General features: G+C 57.4%; 3 protein-coding genes across 5 annotated transcripts in view; 2 read left to right on the top strand and 1 right to left on the bottom strand.

The window, feature by feature from the left end:
* SIN3B (SIN3 transcription regulator family member B) overlaps positions 1 to 3,545 on the top strand; it is a 35,878-nt gene extending 32,333 nt beyond the window's left edge. Inside the window, exons 17-19 of the mRNA XM_072947439.1 lie at positions 1,002 to 1,096; positions 1,324 to 1,528; positions 1,666 to 3,545. Of these exons, the coding sequence (XP_072803540.1) occupies positions 1,002 to 1,096; positions 1,324 to 1,528; positions 1,666 to 1,896 (531 nt within the window). The 3' untranslated portion in view covers positions 1,897 to 3,545. The remainder of the gene's footprint in view (positions 1 to 1,001; positions 1,097 to 1,323; positions 1,529 to 1,665) is intronic.
* Positions 3,546 to 6,746: 3,201 nt separating this feature from the next.
* On the top strand, positions 6,747 to 8,813 carry F2RL3 (F2R like thrombin or trypsin receptor 3). Its single transcript, XM_031689457.2, has 2 exons — positions 6,747 to 7,081; positions 7,347 to 8,813. The coding sequence occupies exons 1-2, from the start codon at positions 6,973 to 6,975 to the stop codon at positions 8,393 to 8,395; spliced, it is 1,158 nt and encodes a 385-aa protein (XP_031545317.2). The 5' UTR covers positions 6,747 to 6,972; the 3' UTR covers positions 8,396 to 8,813.
* Positions 8,814 to 9,246: 433 nt separating this feature from the next.
* The window catches only part of CPAMD8 (C3 and PZP like alpha-2-macroglobulin domain containing 8), a 76,192-nt gene continuing 61,788 nt past the window's right edge, over positions 9,247 to 23,650 (bottom strand). For 2 of the 3 annotated variants that reach the window (XM_072947437.1, XM_072947438.1), the window contains 13 exons: positions 20,667 to 20,832; positions 19,492 to 19,578; positions 19,263 to 19,399; positions 18,773 to 18,928; positions 18,601 to 18,663; positions 17,710 to 17,894; positions 15,876 to 15,963; positions 15,025 to 15,099; positions 14,162 to 14,267; positions 13,963 to 14,073; positions 13,067 to 13,276; positions 12,669 to 12,786; positions 9,247 to 10,302 (listed from right to left, as the gene is read on the bottom strand). In XM_072947437.1, coding sequence (XP_072803538.1) covers positions 10,281 to 10,302; positions 12,669 to 12,786; positions 13,067 to 13,276; positions 13,963 to 14,073; positions 14,162 to 14,267; positions 15,025 to 15,099; positions 15,876 to 15,963; positions 17,710 to 17,894; positions 18,601 to 18,663; positions 18,773 to 18,928; positions 19,263 to 19,399; positions 19,492 to 19,578; positions 20,667 to 20,832 — 1,524 coding nt within the window. In that variant the 3' untranslated portion in view covers positions 9,247 to 10,280. The remainder of the gene's footprint in view (positions 10,303 to 12,668; positions 12,787 to 13,066; positions 13,277 to 13,962; positions 14,074 to 14,161; positions 14,268 to 15,024; positions 15,100 to 15,875; positions 15,964 to 17,709; positions 17,895 to 18,600; positions 18,664 to 18,772; positions 18,929 to 19,262; positions 19,400 to 19,491; positions 19,579 to 20,666; positions 20,833 to 23,650) is intronic. The other variant, XR_012063159.1, reaches the window with a different exon arrangement.

The following is a 23,650-nucleotide window of genomic DNA, read 5'->3' as shown; positions in this document are numbered from 1 at the left end:
AGCACAGGCCACAGAATGTCCACCAGAGAAGCCTCTGTGTAGGCTGAATGCCCTCCTTGGAACCCCAGAAGGAGGTGAGAATTATAGGTGATCCTTCAGGAGCCAGTGTGTGTCCCAGGGCAGGAGGGCCCTGTGGGAGCCAGGCTATCTTTCCCCACAAACCCTGGCCCTGCTACCAGCTGCCATCCTCATGGTGCCTGTGGCCAGCCCAATCACTCAGATTCAGAAGCTCAGAGCTCTGGATGCCCCAGGTACCAGGAGAAAACCTCCCTGGCCCAAACTCTGAGGTGCACATTCCATTTGGTGCCCACGAGCCACTGGGAGCGGGGCCCGTAAGCCCCAAGCCACCTTCACAGAGCGAGGGGCACCACCCACCACAGCCACAGGGGCTCTCCTCGCAGTGTTCTCCCCTGCCCATTTCACTGGAAATGATTTCTAAGACAAACGAGAGTGGAGGCCTGCACACTCTGTCCTTTGCAGAAGTTTCCAGCAAATGTGGTTTTGTTAAGCTTGAGTCTGGAGGAGCCTCCTGCTCAAACAGGACAGTAAGTGGATGAAAGGTTGCTTGGATGGTATAAGCTATGCCCCTGGGTGGCCCCTTGGAGCCCCACCTTTTACTCACCCCCAACCCCTACCTGGTCTTTCTCTCTTCCTACCCACTGTTCATGTCCTGATGTCCATTCCTGTCTGTTCATGCCCTGGACCCCACTCCCCTCCCTGTCAGAAGCCTCCCATTCCCAGTGTGAACTTACAACACGATGGATACAGAAGAATCGTCACATAGCAGGGATTTGTCCACCCAAGCACAAACTGGCATAGATCGTTGAAATCGTGGTCTGGATGTGCATGTCCTGCTCTGGCTGGGCCCTTCATAGGAAGCTGCAGTCTGCTGGTTTCCATCATGCATCTGGGTCCTCAGTAGCTGCCGTCCTGAGGGAGGAGTGGGGACCAAGTCCACAGGAACCCTTGATGACATGGGCCATGTCTCCCTGTCTCTCCAGCACCTGGCTCGATACGTGGAACAGTACGTGGGGACCGAGGGCGCATCCAGCTCGCCCACTGAGGGCTTCCTCCTGAAGCCTGTGTTCCTGCAGAGGTGAGAGGACCCACAGCGCAGTTCCTTCCTGTGGGCCCAGGGAGGTCTCCCCGACTGTTGCCAGCGCCCAGCATGACTGGGTTTTAGTTCTCCCTGGGTTGAAGGGGTTGGGTGGTGGTTTCCATTGCTTCAATTTGCATTTCTCTGACCCTGGGAAGTCAGGCATCTTCCCAGTGTTTCTGGGCCACGAGGACTCCTTAGTCTGCAAATCCTCCTCTCACCCCCAGGAACCTCAAGAAGTTCCGCAGGTGGCAGTGCGAGCAGGTGCGCGCCCTGCGCGGTGAGGCCAAGAGCTCCTGGAAGCGGCTGGTCGGGGTGGAGAGTGCCTGCAACGTGGACTGCCGCTTCAAGCTCAGCAGCCACAAGATGATGTTCATCGTCAACTCTGAGGACTACATGTACCGCCGCGGGACCCTCTGCCGGGCCAAGCAGGTGCCCCTCCCTGCCTGCAACCTGGGAACCTGGGCTCCGGCCCACAGCCGTTTGGGGTGCTTGGGGCCCTGAGAGCCAGCCATGGCCACCTGGGGGGACTGGGCCACCCTGACTCCCCTCCCCACTCCCCCCTGCAGGTGCAGCCCCTGGTCCTGCTGCGCCACCACCAGCACTTTGAGGAGTGGCACAGCCGCTGGCTAGAGGACAATGTGACAGTGGAGGCAGCTGGCCTGGTGCAGGACTGGCTGATGGGCGAGGAGGACGAGGACATGGTGCCCTGCAAGACACTCTGCGAGACAGTGCACGTGCATGGCCTGCCAGTGACCCGCTACCGAGTGCAGTACAGCCGCCGCCCTGCCTCACCCTGACGTGCCCGCACGGGCACCACCACACACAGCTTGGCGCGGTCGGTTCCTTGGCCTTTGTGTCCATTGGGCGTTTTCATGAACGTGAGGGGAGCAGAGCGTTCCCCAGCCTTGCTGCTACGGGCTGTGAGCTCCAGGGAAAGGCAGGTTGTGTTGGCTTGCGGCCCGATGCTGCCATCCCTCTCGGCTTCCCCGCTTCCTTTGGGCCCATCCTGTGCCAAACCTGAACCCCCCTGCACTTAAACTCTGGGGGCTTAGTCCCTACTAGAGGGAGGGGTCAGCGCACCAGCCAGGGCACAGGTGATTGTATTCACACGCCTGCTGGGCCACTCCCGTCACGTGTGCCAAACCCCCAGGCAGGGGCACCGCTGGTCCTGAAGAGCCGCCCGAGGGCTCACTTTCAGGAGGGTGGTCAGCGTTTGAGAGACCCTGACATCAAAGGAGTTGGGCCCGGGTGGACCTGCTTGAAAAGCACGTCCTTCCCAGGCAGTTCTGAGTTTCTGGAAACATTTCCCAAGCTGGGTGACACCTACATCTGACGGTGCGGCATCAGCTTGACCCAGCCGGTACCCGGGCTCCTTGGTCACTTTGAAAGTGAGAAGCGCCCTGTCACCCAAACGCTTTGACATCCAGACATGGGGTGGGCGGGCGGTACCGGAACTGCCGGGGAGACCGTGTTCTGGAAAAAGAGATGCCAAACCCCATGTTGATCCAGCAGCTGGACTCTAGGCCTGTGAGGGGAGGGGGCCCGGCCTGCCGCACCCACGGAGCTCAAGGGACCCACCCTGGGAGGGCCCTGGGGTGCAGTTGTGTACCTAAGATGGACATTCTAGAAGTATATATATGCACACATATTTATTCCTTTATGCTCTCTTAGTGGTTGTGACTTCCACAATGGCCAAGTCCCACGGCTTCTCTGGGGCTAAGAGCCCTCTTCACGGAATTCCGCACACCTGCCCTGACGCCTCCATTCCTGTAGCCACCACCCGGGGCGGGGATGGGTGTGAGGGGCAAAGGCTTTCTGTGCCAAGAGTGCCAGGCTATTTGGGCTGGGGACCAGCTCTTTAAACATCCTGCCCCATGAGAAACTCTGGCCAGGCCCCTCGCACCATCAGACTGAGAGTGGGCTCAACCGATAGGTGGACCTGGCAGAATCCCTTTGCCTCCGCCCAGCCGCAGCCCTTGCCCTCCCGCAGCTGAGCTGTGCCAAACCCAAGGTTCTGGGAAATGGAAACATGTTTCTAGAAGTTACCTGTGGAACTCGAGGTTTGCAAAGCCTTTGACTCCAGGCCTGGGTGATTCCAAGGCCAGTGTGTCCGCCTGGGTGTCTCCTGGCCCATGTTTTCTCAAGTGTAATCCGTGCACTTTGTACGCATCCTTGTTTTATAAGAAGGAAACTTACCAGAGTTCCTAAACCAGACCCTCCCGGCAGCCGTCCTTGGGAGCCCCCGGCCCCTTACGTGCCTCCACTGGGCCTGGGGTGCGGGCCAGACCCCACCAAGCCCTCACCCTGCATGCTTCTAGGGAGCATCTCTTCTGTTTTTGAAGAATTTCTGTTCTGGGGCTTGTACTTCCTTTGCAGCTGTTTTGAATGTAGTTTTCCTTTTCTATTTATTTGCACATTAAAGTTAAAAATTAAATATTGACCTAGAGCTGCGAGGTTCAGTCAGTCATTTCTTGCGAGCCATCCAGAGGTGACCTCTTGCTGCCGGGCAAGTTGGTGCCCGAAGGGAGCGTCTACGTGTGTGCACCTGGAAGTTCTCAAGCCCCGCGTGGGTAACCACTCCTACCATGACTTCCCTGCGCCTGCACAGCAGGGTAGTGGGGTCCTGTTTCCTCTAGGGTGTGGCCCCGCCCCCAGAGTGTTTTCTCTGTTCATTACCAGCTGAGTTTTTATATTCGGTAGAAATGAGTATTCCTTGGAGTGCTGCACGTGCAAAACCTAATCTGAAGACTGCGGTGTGTGCTGTGAGCTTTATGCACCTGCCCACCTGCTTCTGACACCAGGTCCAAAAGCCTGCAGATGCCGCGGGACGTGGCATCTCTCCCTCCTCAGGCCCACAAAACCACCCTCCAGGCTCGCTGGGCCCCCCTCCCAGCTGCCCCCTGCTGCCACCCTTCCTCTCACCTGTGTCCCCTGAAAAACCTCCAGGACCCCCTCCTTCCAGCCCTGCACCTGCTTCCAGGTCAGTGGGATCCCTCAGCTCTGCTTAGGGTTCTCTTAGCTTTTCCCCCTGAAGCTCCCACAGCACAACAGGCTGGCCCCCCTCCTCATCCCCACGCAGTGCCTGCCACCAGGCCTCACCCATCAGCCTGCCCTGGCCACCTGGCCAGTCCTCTCCCAGGAGTTGTCCCCGACTTCCCCAAGGGGCTGTTGGTGCCTCCCAGGGACCCCCTCCACCCACGTGCACCCCCCACACACGCCCCTGGCAGTGTTCAACTTCCCAGAGGGTCGGGGCTCCCGGAGAGGCTTGGTGCTGCCCCAGATTCCTCCTGCCTCAAGCTTACGTCCAGGGGTACCCAGGGCCCCCTCTGTGCCCCCAGACTGGATTTCCTCTGTTGGAAGCACTGGGAGGGGAGTCCTGGAGTGCAAGTGGTGGCGGCTGCAACTCCCAGGAGGGGTGCCCAGTCCCAGGGGACCTCTGTGGTGGGCAGAACTCTAAGGTGGCCCCAGGATTCCTGCCCCGGGGGACACCTGTGCCTGCCCTTGAGCAGGTGGGGCCTGTGCCTGGAATGAGGTTCCTGGATAAGAGACTAGAGGGAGGGCCTCCCGCTGGGCAGTGGGAGTTAAGTGGAACATTCATTCTGTGACTAGCGAGGTGTCTGTCTTGCTGGCTATTTGCAAAATAGAACTAGCACATTGTACCTGATGTCCTGGCAGAGGACGAGACTGTTCTAAAAAGCAAGCTGAGAACTAGCTGCTGGCTTAGGTCTGTTTGCCGTTTTTTCCACTGTTTGAATTTGTGGTAAAATACACATAACATAGTTGACCATGTTGACCATACTTTTAGTGCCTAGTTCAGTGACGTAAAGTACATTGACATGACTGTACAACCATCCCCAGCATCCGTCTCCGGGGCTTGTTCATCTTCCCAAACCGAAACTCTATCCTCCTTAAACACTAGTTGCCCGTTCCCCATCCCCTAGCCCCTGGCACCCACACTTCTACTTCTTTCTGTCACTATGAATTTGGCCACTCTAGGGACATCATGGCATCATGCAGTGTTTGTCCTTTTGTGACGGGCTTGTTTCACTTACAATGATATCCTCCATGGTCATCCACATTGTAGCCTGTGTCAGAATTTCCTTCCTTTTTAAAGCTATTATTATACTTTTTTTTAAACATGAGTTTTTATGGAAAGTGACACATGGTACAGAAAATTCCAACAGCACAAAAAAAGCACACAGAGAAAAGTAGGTGCCCACGTCCCTCTCCCCAAAGGCAGCTGCTCCCAGTGTCCCCTAGGAGGTGTCCCCACATGGCTTGCCTCCAGACTGGGATAGTGGCCCTGCACCTCCACGTGCTGTGTCTAGGGGGCGGCCTTCCTGCTGGCACAGGGCTGTTTCCATGGCAGGGACGGTGGGGCGGCGGTTGTTAGTGGGAACTTCCCTGTACAGACGTTTTCCTACACGAGTGTCTCTGGCATAAATTTCTAGACATGGAACTTCTGAGTCAAACCACCCTTCTTGGGCTCCAGTCCTCCCTGCCCCGAAGGCAAAGAGCAGCTAGCCCCAGCTTCCCCCGCACAGGTTTCCTGCTCTCTCCTGGAGAGCGGCAGGAGGTCTACATCCCGGTTTTCCTGTGCACTGAGGCCATCATCTGTCACAGGAGCTGTGACACGTAGGCAGGGGCCTGAATCTGTCATTGATGCTGGTGGAAACTGCTCAGAAATGGATGAGAGGCTCCTGGCTGAGACCCCTGCCCCAGTTGGAGCTCTCCAGGCCTCAGTACCCTCAACTCTGGGACTGGGGGCAGGGATCTTAGCATCTCAGCCTCTAGCTGCACTGACTCTGTCCAGGGCTGCTTGGTCACTTCCTGGCTGGTCCCCATTTTCCAAGTGTGTGTCTAGATTAGGGCTTGCCACACTAGGACACAGCTGCATCTGACCCCCTCCCCCACCCCTAGTTAATTTTTTCTTCCCTGCCCCCCTACTGCCCCCTCTGGGTCCTTCTGCTCCCAGACCTCCTCACTGTGGCCCAGCCCTGACCACACAGAGGCCAAGAACCCCCAGTGCGGGGACCCCCCCCAGGGTGGGGCAGTGAAGCCTCCCTGAAGAGAGGTATCGGGGGCATTGTGTGCAGATGAGACCCTCCCCTCTGGATAGGACATGGAGGGGTCAAAGGGGGAAGGAACCCCCTACAAGAAGGTGGCTCAGGGGACCCTCTGAGCTGGCCTGGCCTGGCCTCCCTCTGGCTCAGATATAGCTGTGACAGTCCCTTGCCCTGGTCACACCTGGGGTCCCAGGCTGACAGTGAAGCTAGGTCCAGAGCAGAAGAGGCTTTGAGAACCAGAAAGAGGCACCTCCCAGGACAGCACATGGTCAGCATCAGGGCTCTGGGTGAGGCCGCAATAAGGTGGGGCAGTCCCCACAGAGGAACTCTGATCTCTGACCTGAGGAAGCAGGCCTCTTCTCTGGTCTGTGGGGGTAGGGGGAAGATTTCAGGAAGGGCCAAGAGCTCCTGATGGGGGCGTGGTGCGGAGGGCTGGGCTGTCATGAGGATGGAGCCGAGATGTGACTGGCCAGCAAGAAGTAGCCACTTGGCTCTCAGAGGCTTCCTGGGCTGGACAGGGGTCAGGAGTGGGGGCTGCAGCCTGGCACCTCCTCCCCTATCTTGCTGGTCCAGCGCCTCAAGCCTGTGAGCCACCTCTGTGAAACAGAGTAACCCCAGCTGCCCTGCCTCCATCGGCCAGGCCATGGGCCTCCCACGGGCTAGTGGGGGCAGGGGCTGGTTTATCTCACTGGGTCCTGTCCAATCCTCCGCCGGTGCTCAGGAAGCTGGGGGTGGGCGTCCAGCCAGGCAGGAAGCCTGAAGTCAGCCGGCCACAGCCCAGAGCAGCCGACCCCCAGCCCTGGCAGCATGTGGGTGCTCTTGCTGCTGTGGCCCCTGGTGCGGGGGCTCAGCCCAGAGGATGTCACTCTGACCCCCGCTGCCTACTACGAGGTGGAGTCCATGGGAGGAGGCGATGGTGAGTGACCTCGGGCCCTGTCTTGGGACTAGGGGGCCCTAGAGCCAGTGATGGGGACACAGGGAACTGGAGAGGACCCTCCACCCCTACCCTGAGTCTACAGGGCTGATGGAGTCTGTGTTCAGCTCTGTCCCACGAGCCTGGGAACTTGTGAGAGCTGGAGCCCAGACTGCACTTTCTCAGGGGTAGCACCATCCAGGGGGGTGGGGGAAACGGCTGAGAGGTGGTGTCGACACCTGGGCTCTCAGCACCCCCTTCCCTCTAGGTCTCTCTCCCCGAGATGGCATCCTAGGGCCCCGCCCACGCAGCTTCCCTGGCCAGCCCTCTGCTAATGACAGCAACACTCTGGAGCTCCTGGTCAGCTCTCGGGCACTGCTGCTGGGCTGGGTGCCCACGAGGCTGGTGCCCGCGCTCTACGGACTGGCCCTGGCGGTGGGGCTGCCCGCCAACGGCCTGGCACTGTGGGTGCTGGCCACTCGGGTGCCACGACTGCCCTCCACGGTGCTGCTGATGAACTTGGCAGCCGCTGACCTGCTGCTGGTCCTGGCTCTGCCGCCTCGCGTGGCCTACCACCTGCGGGGCCAGCGCTGGCCCTTTGGCGAGGCTGCCTGCCGCCTGGACACAGCCATGCTCTACGGCCACATGTACGGCTCTGTGCTGCTGCTGGCCGCCATCAGCCTGGACCGCTACCTGGCCGTGGTGCACCCGCTGCAGGCCCGTGCCCTGCGAGGCCAGGCCCTGGCCATCGGGCTCTGTGCTGCAGCCTGGCTGGTGGCGGCCACCCTGGCACTGCCCCTGGCGCTGCAGCGGCAGACATTCCGACTGGCGCTTTCAGACCACGTGCTCTGCCACGACGCGCTGCCCGTCAGCGCCCAGACCTCCTACTGGCGTCCGGCCTTCATCTGCCTGGCCGTGCTCGGCTGCTTCCTGCCGCTGCTGGCCATGCTGCTGAGCTACGGGGCCACCCTGTGCACGCTGGCGGCTGGCGGCCGGCGCTACGGCCACGCGCTGAAGCTGACTGCCCTGGTGCTGGCCTCGGCTGTGGCCTTCTTCGTGCCCAGCAATGTGCTGCTGCTGCTGCATTACTCAAACCCAGGCCCAGATGCCTGGGGGAACCTGTACGCCGCCTATGTGCCCAGCCTGGCGCTCAGCACCCTCAACAGCTGCCTAGACCCCTTCATCTATTACTATGTGTCACCTGAGTTCAGGGGCAAGGTGCAGGAGGGGCTGCTCTGCCGGACGCCTGGCAATGTGACAGCTTCCAAGGACGGGGGCAGCCCAGGGATGGGCACCCGGTCCTCCTCGCTGGTGTGAGACAGCCCCTCCATAGGCAGAGCAGACGGGAAGGGAGTTGGACTGGGTTGAATAGGGTCCCCTCCCAGCTCACGTCCACCGGGAACCTCCAAACATTGGGAATAATGTCTTTGCAGGTGTAAGTAAGATGAGGTCACATTAGAGTAGAGTGGGCCCTGAATCCCATGACTAGTGTCCTTATAAGAGGACACAGAGACACACACGGGAAGAAGGCCATGTGACCATGGAGCAGAGATGGCATGATGCGGCCACAAGCCAAAGGATGTCATAGCCTGCTGGCAGCCACCAGAAGAAGCCGGGAGAGCAGCCTGGGGCAGAGTTCTCTTCACAGCCCCTAGAAGGAGCCAACCCCACCCACCCCTTGACCTCAGCCTTCCAGCCTCCAGGACTGTTAGAGAATAAATGTCCGTTGTTTCAAGTCACGTAGTTTGTGGTACGTGGTTACAGCAGCCCCAGGAAACTAAGATGGGGTTAAATGCAGGTTCCTGGGCCCAGCCACTTCCTGTGTGTCCAAGGTCACACAAGAACATGAATTGGGGCTGTATGAATAGTGAGCGAAGCCGTCATGTCAATAGCCTGGTGTGAGGAGGTAATAGAGTTTCACAAGAGGTTATCACTGGGGGAGGCTGGGTGAAGGGTGCCTGGGACCTCTCTGCATTGGTCTAATTGCTTACAAATGCACAGGAATCTGATTATCTTGAGGTGCAGGTGTTCGAAAGCCTCTTCCCCACCCTGCTCTGAAAGGCTGGCTGTGGGTGAAGGAATGGAGGTGAAGGGCCAGATGGAAGCTGGGCTCCAGCCCTTGGAGCTGCCCCCCAGGCTCCCCTGCCCGCAGGAGGCCCAAGCCTGTGTGTGTGACTCAATAGAAATGAGCTTTTATTACACCAGCAGCCTCTATGACAAGCGGGCAACAGGGCCTTGGCCGAGGGAACTGTACCTCATAGACTGGTGGTGGGGGGTGGGGGGATCAGGGGCTCAGAAAGTGGCTGGTGCTGCATGACGGGGACCCACAGGCTGGGCACCTCCTCAGGGTCTCCGTGCTGTCCCGAGATGAGCAGGGTTGGCTGAAATAAATACCACCGTGGAGGGAGAAGACAGGCGAATGCAAGAGGGGAAAGAGACAGCTGGAAGGGTCCAGAGATGGGGGCAGGCTTTGGTTGGTCCAGAGCTGGGATAACCTCCCAGGAGACTGTGAGGGGGCCAATATTCCAGGTGGGGCGCTGGGAGGTCAGGGGGGCCCGGAAGCAGAAAGATGAAGATGTATCTGCCTGGAGCCCAGAACTTTCCCCGCACAGCCTGATGCTGTCAAGACCAGACATTCAGGGACCCTGGGGCGAGATGATTCTGGGACAACTGGGGGTCTGGGTCAGGGCCTCAGCAGCCTGGGTGGCCCAAAGAGAGGCCGGGACTTTTGCATTTTGGAGAAAGGCCGCCCATTTCGCTTCACTGACGAGGGGGTGGACGCTAGGTCCTTGATTTGGCCAGTCATATCCTCTCAGAAACAAGCTTTTTGCCATGAGTTCTTCCCAGAAACATCCCTTCTCTGGGGAGCAGGAGGTCAGGCTGTCGGAGCTGCTCTGGTCGCCCAGCCCTAGGTTTGGAGGGTGGGGCACCTGGAGTTCCAGTTGCAGCCAGGGAGGTGGGGGGAAAGGGGGCTTCCAGCCACCCCGCTGGCCATCCTTCCTGTTGAAGTAGGGGCTGGGCCCCCAGGAAGCCCACCATCCGTTAGGGCAGGTCTCTGCCGGTCCATTTATCAGGTGCATTTGGAAGCAGGGATCACCTGGGGTGGGGTCCGCCAGCCCCCGGTCAAGTCTCCTGTCAGTGGCCCCCTTCCGGCAGCGTGAAAAGGGATACACAGCCAGATGATGTCTTCCTGCTTGGAGCTTTAGGAAGAGAAGCCACTCTGACTGATGGGGAGAGAAGGGGGAAAATGCCTGTGGGCTGCCATGTCTGGGGGGCGGGGCTGTGTCCCCTCCCGGATCCCACCTCCAAGTGGCTCAGCTTGGCTGCCTCTGCCTACTGAGGCAGGAGCACCCCACTGCGGGCAGGGGTGTGGGGGGGGGCATGGTCCAGCCAGGCTCCTCAGGATCTGTGTCAGCCCTCGCTGGGCCACAGTGATGGGAGGGGCTTCAGTTCTGGTAAGAATGGGAGCAACTCGCACCGGGCCACCAGCAAAATCAAAGCCCTATCTGTGGAGCTCAGCCAGCTGAAAAAAGAAAGGAACTACTGATACACACAGCACCACGGACGGACAGCGAGCGAGCTCTGCTCTGCTGAATGGAAAGAAAAGGAAAAAAAGGCAATCTCGGAAGGGCATGGACTCCACAATTCTGTTTACAAGGCATCCCTGAAATGACAAAATTGCAGAGTAGTGGAGACAAATGAATGGTTAGCAGGGGTGGAGGTGGGAGTCGGGGAAGGTGGGTGGGTGTGGCTACAATACAGCAGCTCAAGGGATCCTTGAGACGTTGGGCTACTCTGTGTCTCGATTGTGGTCATGACTACACAGATCTGCACGTTGGGGGAAACTGCGGACTCAGTTGCAAAAGAGTGCATGTAAAAGTAGTGAAATAGTAAGATGGGTAGGCTGTACTGATGTCAATTTCCTGGTGTAACACGGTCCTTGAGTTCTGAGAGATGTGCCTACTGGGGGTACTGGGTGAAGGGCGCTTAAGATTTCTCTGTTATTTCTCACAATTGCATGTGAACCTATGGTTATCTCAAATTTAGAAGTCTGATTTTTAAAAAATCCTCCCCTCCAAAACAAAGACAAAAGCAGACTTCTCTCCGAAGGCGCTAGAGACAGCTTAGCTAGCACACACTGGACAGGGTGGGAAACACTAGGGAGAGTTTAAAGCTATATACATGATATTTATAGTGTGAGGGGTGGGAGAGGACAGCACATGGACATAAATGCCTTCAAAGTTGCTATGTTTTGGTGAAGTGGTACAAGATTTCCACCAAGCAGACTGAAAAGTTTAAGGATGTTATCCCCAGAGCCACTGCTAAAAAAATAATACTAAAACGACAACAGTTGAATCAAAATAGAATTCTAAAGAACAGTCAAGTAAGTCAAGAGGGCATGGAAGGAGAAACACCAGGGGGTGGGGGACAAAACAAACAAAAAAATCGCAGCAGTAGCCCTGAACCCAGCTCTGTCAATAATTCTGTTTCATGCATGTGGACTAAACCCCGTGCCTGGTGCCAGATGACGCACTGTTAAATCTCTGGGACTTTGGTGGGTGCTGGTGGAAAATCTCTCCTACTGGGTGTGCTGGGTGGGGATACAAATCAGTCTTTGGCACTTGCATGGGACAGAGAAACCCTCACCACCCAGGAAGGCAGGGCTCTGAGATCTAACATCGCAGCCAGTCTCCAGAACCTGGCACTTACCTTAGCTGATAGATCAACCTGTCATGTAAAGCCTTTGAGTTGAGTTTGCTCAGCCTGAAAGATCTGCCTCCTCCAGGAAGTCTGCCCAGAAGCCCCCTCCCAGCCTTACCCCTGACCATTTCCTCCATCCTTCCCTCAGGGGGACAAAGATTCTCTCTCTGACCAAACACCACTCAAGCTCCTCTGAGCTCTTTTTCATCTTGGTCTCAAGTTTAAGGCTTCCACGTCCATCTCAGCACTGTCTGATTATGGCAAGAATCTTGCTAATATACCAATTTAGCCAGAATCCCCTATCCTCCTTACTGATCACTCTTGATATCTGATGGGGTTTCTCATTCTCCACCACTCCCCACCTCGTGTGGTCTTGTCACCCTGGCCTGCCTTCAGCCACAATCAGTTTCCGTCGCTTTGGCTAAAATACCCCTCCTTCACCCCTGACATTTCCTCTTAGTAATTTTCCAACCACTGCCCCCCACTCCGCTCCTTGGATATAAATTCCCACTTTTATTTTTTTATGTTAGGAGTTGGGTATGACCTCTACCTCCACTGCAAGATTCCCTCTATCTTGATAGCACCCCCACCTTGAATAAAATATTCCTTGCATCATGAATAATTTCTTCTTTATCAGGGGCTGCAGGCCCCAGTGAGTCTCAGGGACAAGTCTGTCCTGAGGTCGAGTCCTTGGGAGGGTTCACTCAGCTCACCCTGCACATACAAGCTGCTCTTTGATGTGTGTTGGGTGAACGGGGTGGGAGGGGTTGAGGAGAAGGGATCTTCCACCTCATCCCCCAAAACCCTGCACGCTGACCCCTCCGTCACTCCACTCCTGGCCAGGTTCCAGGGCCAGTGGATGGAGGTTGGGGGCGGGCCCAGCTCTCACCTGTCCTCTGCCTCCCCGTCCAAGTCCACTGCTTCATGGCTGACTGCCAGGTGCCCCACGTCCAGGGGGTCCAGGTCATAGTCATAGTTGTACAAGGCAGAGGCCGATGTCGGCTGCTCTGGAAGGAAGGAGGACTGAGTCGGTAGGGAAGGCACTGCAGGGAGAGGATCTGGAATACCAACAGCCCAGAGCGACAGACACTGAGGTCAGAGATGGGGAGAAGCAGAAAAGTACAAGGGTGGGATAGGTCTGGGGAGAGATTTAACAAGACTGAGGAGATGCAGAAGGACCCAGACTCAAAGAGGTGATGGAGAGGAGACAGCGTGTTGGAGAAGATGGGGCGATGCACTCCGAAGCGAGGTAGGGTCCCGGAGGCCAGGCACGGGTTGGGTCCTCACCAAGGGCGCAGCGGCCAGGGGGCGCGGGTTCCAATTTCACGCGTTCGCGGCAAGCGGCCTCCTGCAGGCGGCAGGCGCTGGCGTAGACGATGCCATTGGAACCGCACACCGGGTCCTCGCTGGTGCCGCAGTCGCGGGCGCAGCCACAGCGCGTGATTGTCGCTCCCTCCTCTGGGACGGCCACGGGACCTCGTTCGCCGGGGGACCAGCCTGGGGGGCGAGGCGAAAAAGTCGGCAGGGCCCCGGGAACCCCACCCCACCACTTGACCCTTGCCTCCCACTGGGCCTCGGGTGGAGAAGTCCCTGAGGGCTGGGACCACGCCCCAGCTGGAGACAGTTCCTGGGAAGCCCTGAGAGCTGACCTGTTGGAATTTCAGGCAAGTAGTTGCCTAATATTTATGCAAACAATTTTAAAGAAAACTTTTAAGTTAAAAGCAATCTAAACCCATTTCAAGAAGTTTGGAAAATAAAGGAAAGGCCCTGAGGGATCCCCAGCCCCTCCCTTCGCTGCAGTCACTCGGCGCTCATGGCTTGGACCCCGGTGTCCCCACACTCTCTGGCTTGTGGGACAGGGGAGGCAAGGGCAGTCCTCTGGGCCTCCAACTTCTACAACGCGGCCCGCCTCCCACTCCGCTCGGCTCCGCCCCCTCCCCACTGCTCCCGCCGCCCAGCTAAGCCCCGCCTCCTCCTCACTGCTCGCCCACTCTCTGCTCAGCCCCGCCCCTCCGCTCCGCTCCGGCCGCGCGCCCTTGACCGTGCCGGGTCCTCCCCGCCTCTAACACTTGGTACCGTTCTCGGCCTGGCGACTCCCCTCCAAGACAACCGCCTTCCCCCAAGCCCGCGGGTGGGGTCGGGGTGGCGGGTGGTCGGAAGGGGCAGCGGCCCCGCGCACTCACCGGGGCCCTGGGCCAGGGCGCGCTCCACCTCGTTGCAAGCAGGCCCTGCGCACAGCTCCCGGGCAAGCGGGCTGCGCGCGCTGACATTGTAGAAGCGCGTGGCCTCGAAGGCTGCGGGACGAGGGGAGAACGGTGACCAAGTGATGGGTGACAGCGTAAGAGACGGAGCTGGGGTGGCGGGCGGCGGGCGCAGGCCTACCAGGCTCGTAGTAGTCATACACGGAGATGGGCAGCGCGGATGTCCTGCCTACGACGTGCTCACGGATCGCCCGGAACCGCACGCACGTCAGACACCGGCTGGAGATCTGCGGGGGCAGCAGGCGGGCTCAAGCTTAGCTGGGGCCACTAAGGTCAGGGACTGAGCTCCCGCCTCTACGTTCTGTGACGCCCCAAAATGTAGGCCCAGAACTGGCAGATTTTGGGGTGCCCAGGAGGCATGAAACACAGAAACCTGATCCCATGTCAATTCTCTGGGTCCTGTCATCCCATCCCAGGAAAGGATCTCAGCTGGCCTTTCACCCCTGACTCCCCCATGGCAGGTGCTCTCCCTTCCCTTTGCGTGCGTGCGTGCGTGCGTGTGTGTGTGTGTACATTCACAGTCTTGTGCAACCACTATCCATCTGCAGAACATTTTCAACACCTCAAATGGAAACCCACCCCCATTAGCAGTCACTCCCCATCCCTCAACCTCTGGCAACCACCAGTCTACTTTCTGTCTCTGCATCTGCCTGTTCTGGACACTTCCCATAAATGGGTTCATGCACTATGCAGCCTTCTGTGTTTGGCTTCTTTCACTCAGCATGTCTTGGAGGTTCAGTGCATCAGTGCTTCATTGCTTTTGATGCCTGAATACTATTCCCCACCCCTCCCAACTTTTTCCACCAAAGCTAACTGGCTGGGGCACAGAGCCAGCAGCCGCGGCAACTCCTCCTGGATTTACTCTCCCAGTTTCTTTTTCTGGGTATGAGATCATTGCAGGAACCACACTGTGCCAAGATGGCCGTGCCCTCGCCAACGTAGCTGCTGTGGAGGCCTCCGCCCACTGCCCCTGGCTGGCAATACCTCATCAAAGTAGAACAGCACTCTGCGTCCAGCCATCTCGTACCTCTTCAGTGTGATGTACTTGTCAAGGAGCAGCTGGAGAAGAAGCCAGAGGTCAAGACCCTCCCAGCCCCTCTGCCCCCAATGCGCTCTTCCTCCCTCATCTCCAAGGGCCCCAGGTGGGTGCTTGAGGGTTTGCTTACAGTCGTCCAGCAAGTCCCCATGGGCTGGGCCAGGGGCTGGCGGTCAGCACCCAGGAGAGGGCATTCAAGGCTGGTTACCACTGTCCCAAGCACCTGCCTCCCCTCTCCTCCCTGCAGTCTCCCACAATCCCGTCCCAGCCCTAGGCCTACCTGTGGCCCCCCAGGTGCCCAGTTGGCCCTGCCACCTGCTCCTGCCTCCCCTGCACCAGTCAACCACCACCCCCAGGAGAGCCCCCACTTTCATGCTCCATCGTCCCCACCCTGCAGACCTCCTCGGGGAAAGGCAGCACCCCCTCTTTGTGACCCCCTTCCGAGCCTCTCCCCCCACCCCCACGAGAGTGGACTGGTCTCTCTTTAAGTTGAGGGTAGAGACCAGTATCTGGAGAACCTGGGCTGGGGGCACTCCCTGCCATCCCTATGTCATCCCCAGGGGGCACGCAGATTTGCGGAAGCCCTCTTCTGCCCAGTGGATAACAGCACAGGTGGCCCAGTGGGTGACACCTAGCAAGAGAGCCCCCACCCCTCCCCACCTGCCCCTTAGCAAGTGGCCAGCCCCAAAGCACCAACTTTGCCCAGAAAGGCAAAAACAAAAACAAAAACCCATTTAATGAAGAGCTGGGAATTTGCAACCTGGAATTTGCTGGCCCCGGCCCACCAGCACCACCTCACCTGCTCCAGACTCTCAACGTCCACCCGGAACCCTGACAGCAGGGGGACCTCCAGGACTGCCATGTTGGAGGACCCTGCATGCAGCCATCTTCCGATGAGAGGAGAGAGAGAAAGGTCCTTGAACTCGAGCCCCACAGTGGAATTCACGGCCCCCTCTGTCCCCACAACCCCTGAGCCTGATCCGGGCCTGGCTGGCAGCCCCTCTGCACAAAAAACCTTGGCTGGGTCATTGGTCAGCCCGTATCACAACTGAGACACTGAGATCGTAGGGAAAAGCCCTCGCCAAGGCTTCTGGGCTTGAGTCAGGTCCATCAGCTCTGGGCTATGTTTTGCCCCGAACCTCATGCTGTGACCCAAGTACGGAAAGTAGCTCCATGGGGTCGAGGGAGCCCAGGCCACTGGGGGAGACCCAGTCACTCGCCAGTGCCAGCCCTCCATTTCCCCTTCTGTGACATGGGGCAGGGAGCTGGAGGGTAAGTTGTCCCCTGAGGCCTGCTACATGCCAGGCCTTCCATGTGCTGGGTGCTGGTGACAGAGAGGGAAGCTGATATTCAGAGAGGAACCTGCAGACTGTGGGCCCAAGGGGATGGGGTGGCCAGTGTCTCTGAGATGGGTGGAGGAGGCTTCGTGCCAGGGTAAGGCCTGAGAGAGCCCGTATCCGTGTGGCACAGGGTGGGTTCTCCCTAACACATCAAAGGGAGGAACAGAGATGTCCCCAGCAGGCCTGCTGGGGCCAGACAGTTGGGCCAGTCCACCTGCGTCTTGCTCCCTCACCCGACAAGACAGTGGTCACGGCCATGCTGAGTGTCACCATCCTGAGTCTCACTGTGGAGCTGGAAACACAGCTGGAGGTTCAGGGAGCCCCCTGGCCCAGGAGGGGCTTGGGCCAAATTGAGCTTGTTTTTCCAAACTTCCTAAGATGGGGCCTTGGACATGAGAGGGCTGAAGGTCAAAGTTGAGAAAGATGCCCGGGCGGCTCCAATGGGCTTCAGGTGCCATAGCTCCCACCCATCTTTGGGATCCCCCATGATTGCCATGGCAACAAGCATCTTTTAAGGGCAGCTGCATGCACCTGCCCTGAGGACCCTCTGTGGCCTGGTCTCAGGATCACCCTTTGGGAAACCAAGAGACCTGGAGCTGGTGGGTCACATAGGGGCTTGTCACTGGGGTCTGTTGCATACAGTAAGAAGGACTTCCATTTCCCTCACTCATTTCAAAAGCCCTCTGTGGTGTAAGTGCCTGATGTTAAGCTTTTGATTGCAAAGGCATCCATTCCAAGACATCCAAGCTCCTAGATAATCAACCAGATAAGACATCAGGCTTCCCCGCCATGAAGATCCCTCTCTTAGAAAGCCCTGGGCAACTAGGTAACTGGCCGCGTGAGAACGGCCCTGCCTTTCCCTTTCCCGCACCCTAATTCCTGCCATTACATTTGAAATTTGCCAATAAAAAGTGAATCTGCAAAACCCTAGGCACTCCACCCTCAGACCTCAATGAAGGCAGAAACTCAGGTTCGTGCCTTCTTTCTCTCTACCTGCGACCTCGCTGTGTGGCCCTTGGGAGGGTCATGTCCCCTCCGGGACCCATGAGTAAGAAATCTTGCTCTTCAAAGTTCCCTGATGGTTGTTGCTGAGGTGCGTCTTATAATCATAATAAGAACCACAGGGGCTGGTCCAGCCACAGCTTTGACTCTGGCCAGGGGAATGTCTGTGGGGGCTCCCACAAGGTGTACAAGCCCCAGGCATTCCTAGCCAAGCATCACTATGGATTAGCTGTGACTGATACAAAACGCCGCCAGGGCAGGGATGCCAGCCCGCGGGGCAGGAAGCCTTACCTGGTGCACACCTCCAGAGTCACCTGGTACTCCTGGTGATGCTGGTCAGCTGCTGGGTCGTCATCATCAGCAGAGGGGGCGGGCGCGGGAGGTCGCTGCTGCTCAGCCTCGGGCTCCTGGAGATTCACAAGCAGCTGGAAGGATGGCTTGGCCACCGGGTCTGGCACGTTGTAGGTGACATCAATCTGGGAGTGGGTGAGTGTGGGAGGACAGAGGCTTAGGAGACATGGGGAAGAAAAGGGCAGGGGAAGGTGGGGACAGCTAGAACCATGATGACAGTGACATTGGCGACAGTTCTGGGGACTACGGGCATTCAATTTAGCCCTGATGGTGTAGGTACGACCATCATTCCATTTTTCCGAGTCTCAAGTCCAGGTCTGCGGCCACCAGGACTTTGTCTGGGCTCCAGTTTTCGAGATGGAGAAGCTGAGGCTGCAGGGGTCTCCAGGCAGACTTAGCCCTCTGACTGCTGGCCAGAGCCCACGAGGCCAGCCTGCCCCTGCCCAGAGAGTGACTATATCCTGAGCCTGGTGACCAAGGGGTTCCAGGGAGCACCAGGCTGAGTCCAGGCTGGGTGTCCCCATTCAGGCCCTGACAGGGAGAGTAACCTGGAGCCACTGGGCAAGTCCCACAGTGGGAGGACCAAGGGAGGTCTGATGGTCAGAGACCACCGGAATGAGGGTGAAACAGATTTCCCAGGGGGGACCCTAAACCCAAGGAGACACACTGGCATCTGCCCTTGGGCAGAGTGGGGGACATTTCAGGGGGCTGACAGTCTTCCCTGGGGTCTCTCTCACACACCATCCCACTCAGTCTGGTCGGACACTCAGCTCCCCCACCCCGCCCTTCAAGGGGTCCCTCTGTGAGCGCCCCCTCCCCCCACAGCCTCACCTGCATCAGGCAGCAGCCTTCGCCCTTGGCGCTCACAAACAGTCCTGTGGGGAGGCTGGGGATCTGGGGAGAGAAGACGCCGTGGTTTCCCCCGCGGACACACACGGGCAGACAGGCAGCAGAGAGGGGCCGCTGTTACTGCCCTCCCAGCCCTGGTCCCTGGAACACGCACCGCCGCCGTCTGCAGAAGCTTCTGGTTGGCCCTGTGCAGCTCGAAGGTCTCCTGGTAGTCCAAGTTGGTGGAGGCCAGGGAGACAGTGAGGTTGACGCCGCCCGCATAGGACAAGATGGCATATTCTGCCAAGGCCTGCAGAGCCACGCAGGTGTCCTGGGGACAGAGCGAGAGGCCGTGGTCAGCTCCAGGCATGGAATGGCCAGCCGTCCCTCTGCCCCATCCTAGGAGGTCCGGCCCAAATTGAGGGTATCACAGACCCTCTCTGGAGACCATGGACTCATGCAGCTGGAACAGAGAGCTGACACCCACAGAGCTGGGGGCCCCAGAAAGCTGGGTGGGCGACTCCACGGAGGCAAGGGCTGGGTCCCTGTCCCAGAGGGGCTGCGGGCAAGGAGCCAACCTGAGACTTGAAGCACTCAATGGTTTCCTAGCTGGCTCGGTGCCCCTGCCCAGACCTGAGCCCCTCCCTTTAGCCTGCCTGGCTCACCTGAGTGGAGGAGAATCCCCCGAGCGCATTCCGCTGTTGGGACAGCCACTTCACCACGGGCAGGGCGGTGGCCACATCTCCCAGGAGGGTGTAGGTCAGCAGGGCGTAGGCTGTCATTTCCACCTCGGCTGAGACCACTGCAACGGAAGAGGCCAGCTGGGGCCCTTTGGACGCTGGGACCCAGGACCCTGTGCCCAAAGCAGGCACTGGGGGTTGGGGTGGCCAGTACCTGACTGATAGACCCCATCACTGAAGCTCAGGAATGCATCCTTGTCCACATCCCGGGAACCTGTCAGGCTCCAGTGGGTGACCCCATCTGCAAGGCCAGCACAGGTCAGGGATCACAACCCCTCTCAGCACTCAGCCTGGTGACCTGTGCTGAGTGTCAGTGTATGTGGTCTCAAGAAAAGACATCAGGGGACTGGACCCCAGTGGAAGAGGGTACCAGGGTTAGATGGCTGGGACAGGAAGGACCTTGGGGTTGTGTCTCAGATCTGCAACTAGAGCACCAAATCCAGCCCTGTCCTGCACCCCTGACAGACATCCCTAATCAATGGCTGCTTTTCTGTACCCCTGATAAACATCAATAATCAATGGCTTCCCTCCTAGCTAGGGCCCGAATGGAGGCCCCAGTTGTCCCCACTCAGGGCCCAGGAAACCACTCCCTGCTTGCAAAGGCTCCAAGGATTCTGAGCTCATGTGAGGTATAAATGGCCCTCAAATCATAGAGAACTCAGACCTCCCTGTCTCAGATCTTGAGCATTTAGTCCTAAATGGACACCGTCATCCAATTAGGTGGTTTTAAAATTTTACTTCTAAAGTTTTTTTTTTTCTTCTTAGTCAGTGAAAGCAATTCTTCAGGTGACATCTTAAGCAGAGAAGATGGATGGAATCCCAGAGCAGCTGCTGGGGAAGGCCAGGGTGGGAGGGACGGGGACTGAGTTTGGGGGCATTCTGAGAAGTCATAGCTCAGTGACTGGGGCCCCCCGAACACAGTGGGGAGTCCTTAGGTAGATGGGGAGACTGACACCCCAAAGATGGAAATGGCTTTCCAAGGCTCACTCAGCGATGGGGGCAGGATGGGGGCCAGCCACAGCCCTCCCAGCTTCCCAGCTCCCTGCCAGGGATGGCTTCTAAGAAGCCTGGGGGATCCTCTCCCTAGGACCCTTGAGCACTGCCCTCCCTCCCTGGCATCCTTTGTTTCATAAGGAAAGAAAATGATGCTCAGGCTCAAGCCACTTCATCAAATGAAGCCACTGGAAGATGTGATAAGGAATGAGCAAAACAGAGTGAGCAAAGGACGCCTCCTTCATTCCATGTATGTGTTCATGAGCTGTTCACTAGGGCCCGCGGTGAGTCAGCCCCACACTGTGTCAACTGGGGTGGCGGGCAGGGGACACCTACCCTGGGTGATGGCCAGGCTGCGGAGCTTTCGGAGAGCTGTGGGGGCTGTGGGGCTGCGGAGCAGGGTCAGTGCGTAGGCGATCAGGGCGCTGCTGTAGGGGTCTGCAGTCAGGGGTGCACTGGACTCCAAGAAGTGCCTTGCTTTGGCAATGGCTCCCCTCTCCTCCTGCGGGGTGAGGTGGGAAGTGGAGGCTTCTCTGTCCTCACTCCACCCACCACCCTCCCAAAGGTTCTTGGAGCATGCCCAGGGAAAGCGCCGGACAGCTCGCATCCTTCTGGGGCCCCGTTGCCTGCAGCCCCAGCTTTCAAAATTCCATCCCCTTTCTTCTATGTTGGTGCGAATCTGTTTCAAATGAAGTTTGAGCACAACAGATCAACCCAAAGGTGATCTAGGGGAAGCAGACAGAAGCCTGGTTGCCCGCTGCACCCCACCCCATCACCAGGCTGGCTTCTAAAACTGCCAGGTAAGGCCTGCTTCATCCTATTAGCCTCGACTCAATTGTCGCCTCCTCCAGAAAGCCCACCAGTCCTGATCATGCTCCTGCCCCACAGTGTGAGTGGCTGGAGGACATAAACGAAGTCCATTGTCCAGTGATGGGCGTGGTTCAAAGAAGCTTGACCAATAATATTAGTTCAACGGAAAAATAAGTGATTCAAAGCATCAATGAATTCAGCAAATGAGCAACGGTGCTCCTGCGGGTGGGCCCCAGTGGAGCCATGGAGTTAAGCTACCTCTCCTTAGTGGTTGTTAAGATTGCAAAAAGAATGCTCTCCCAAAGTTTTCCATCTTAGATCAGGAAAAAGCACAGGAACCTCCCCTACAGCTTGTAGTCCAGATGTACCATCTCCCGCCTGGGGCATGTGCCAGGGATGACAGAGCAGATTACCCAGACCCCAAGCCTGGGCCACGCAAGCCCAGAGCCTGGGGTCAGGGTGGGAGTAGTTGCACACTATCGCAGAGGCAGGACTGGTGTCCTTACAAGAAGAGAGAACACAGAGACACAGAGAGAAGGCCATGTGAAGACAGGCAGAGAATGGAGCGATGTGGCCATAAGCCAATGGCACCTGGAGCCCTCAGAAGCTGAAAGAGGTAATGAAGCATCCTCCCTTAGACCTCGAGAGGGAGCCACGGCCCTGCTGACACCTGACTTCAGACCTCTGGCCTCCAGAACTGCGAGGGAATAAACTCCAATAGTTTGAAGCCACTGCTTGTGGCATTTTATTACAACAGCCACAGGACGCTAGCCCAGGGACCATTATTCAGCCAGGGGCCTTTACATTCTAGAGTAAATGAAGAAACACGTGGCTCAGTTCTAGAAAAGTATAATATGGTCAGAATGACCTAAATGTCGATTTAACCAAAACAAAAACCAGAACCAGAGGATGGAGGAGAGGCCCCACCAGACCTGCATCCTGGGAATCCCTCCATCCCAGGCCAACCAGAACAGCTGGTCACCCTAGAGGCAGGGTGTCTGAGTCCGCTGAGGCTGTGTAACAAAGAACCATAAACTGGGTGGCTTAAAAAAATAGAAATTTATCGTTGCATCGATCTGGAGGCCAGAAGTCCAAGATCAAGGTGTCAGCAGGGTTGATTCTTTCTGAGGACCAAGAGAAAAGGCTCTGTTTGGGCCATACTCTTGGCTTGTAGCTAGTTGTCTTCTCCCTGTATCTTCACATCATCTTCCCTCTCTCCCCATCTCTGTATTCTAATTTCCCCCCTTTACAAGGATGTCAGTCATAATGGATTAGGACCTACCCCAATGGCCTCATTTTAACATGATTACCTCTTTAAAGGCCTTGTCTCCAAATACAATCACATTCTGCGGTCTTGGGGCTGTCTGCATCTCCCCCACAAATTCATATGTTGAAACCCTAACCCCTCGAAGTGATGGTTTTAAGATGGGGGGGCCTTTGGGAGGTTATTAGGTTTAGATGAGGTGCAGAGGGTGGAGCCCCTATAATCAATGAGGCTGCTTATAAGGAGACAAAGAGACACCACAGCTTTCTCTTTCTCTCCCCTGCCAACTCCACCCACCTCTCTCTGTGGTCACACTCCCAGGAAAGGCCATGTGAGGCCACAGAGAGAAGATGGCTGCCTACACGCCAGGAAGAGAGCCCTCGTTAAGAACTGACTCGACCAGAATCGTGACCGTGGATTTTCCAGTCTCTAAAATGATGAGAAATAAATGTCTACTATTTAAGTCCCTAGTCTGCAGTATTTTGTTGTGGCAGCCCGAGTTAACTAAGATAGGGGGTTAGGATTTCAGGATATGAATTTGGGGGCAGACCCAATTCAGCCCTCAAACACAGAGCAAGCAAGGGGCCCTCTGGGCAAAGCGTGCAGGATGTGGAGGGTCTGCAGTCACAGCCAACCCGAGACACAGCAGTTAGATGCGGATGGTGAGCCCGAAAATCCTGAGAAGCACCCGACTCATGATTCATTATCAGATGATTTGGAATTGTAAGAACGGCGGAGTCCCTCCCCTAAGGACTGAGATTCGTCTATCGTGGGAATTCTCACCATTGGGGGATATGCCGCTCCCACCTGGGACAGCCTCATAGGAGTGATGATGGCCCTGAGTTCCTTGGGACACCTAAGTCCTGTCTGAACTGTCCCTGAAAGTTCTAGACCCTCCAAAAGCAGTCATGAGTCCAATATTCTAAATAGAGTTCCCTGAGGCCAGCCCACGGGTCAGCGGCCAGGAACCTGAGCCCCAGATGATTCCCTGAGTGGGGCCTGGGGGCTGCGGACAGTCCTGGGAGGGCTCATACTCAGGGTATGCCCCCCCAACACACCCATGCCCCCCACGATTACCACTGGGATCTCTCACTCCTCTGATTGGGGATCAGGCCACAAGAAGTTGGATGTCCTATGACTGTTAAAAGCCTGAAAAAGCCTCATTAATGAGCAGAAAGGGCAGAAAAACAGAGGCTGGAATTGGCCAGAAGAAGGGGCTAGCCTGGCTTGCAGGGGGCAAAGCGCC

Source organism: Vicugna pacos, chromosome 22 (assembly GCF_048564905.1).
Source record: "Vicugna pacos chromosome 22, VicPac4, whole genome shotgun sequence".
In the NCBI taxonomy this organism is placed as follows: domain Eukaryota; kingdom Metazoa; phylum Chordata; class Mammalia; order Artiodactyla; family Camelidae; genus Vicugna; species Vicugna pacos.
Note: the sequence above shows the minus strand (reverse complement) of the source record. Positions and strands in the feature narration are given on the sequence as shown.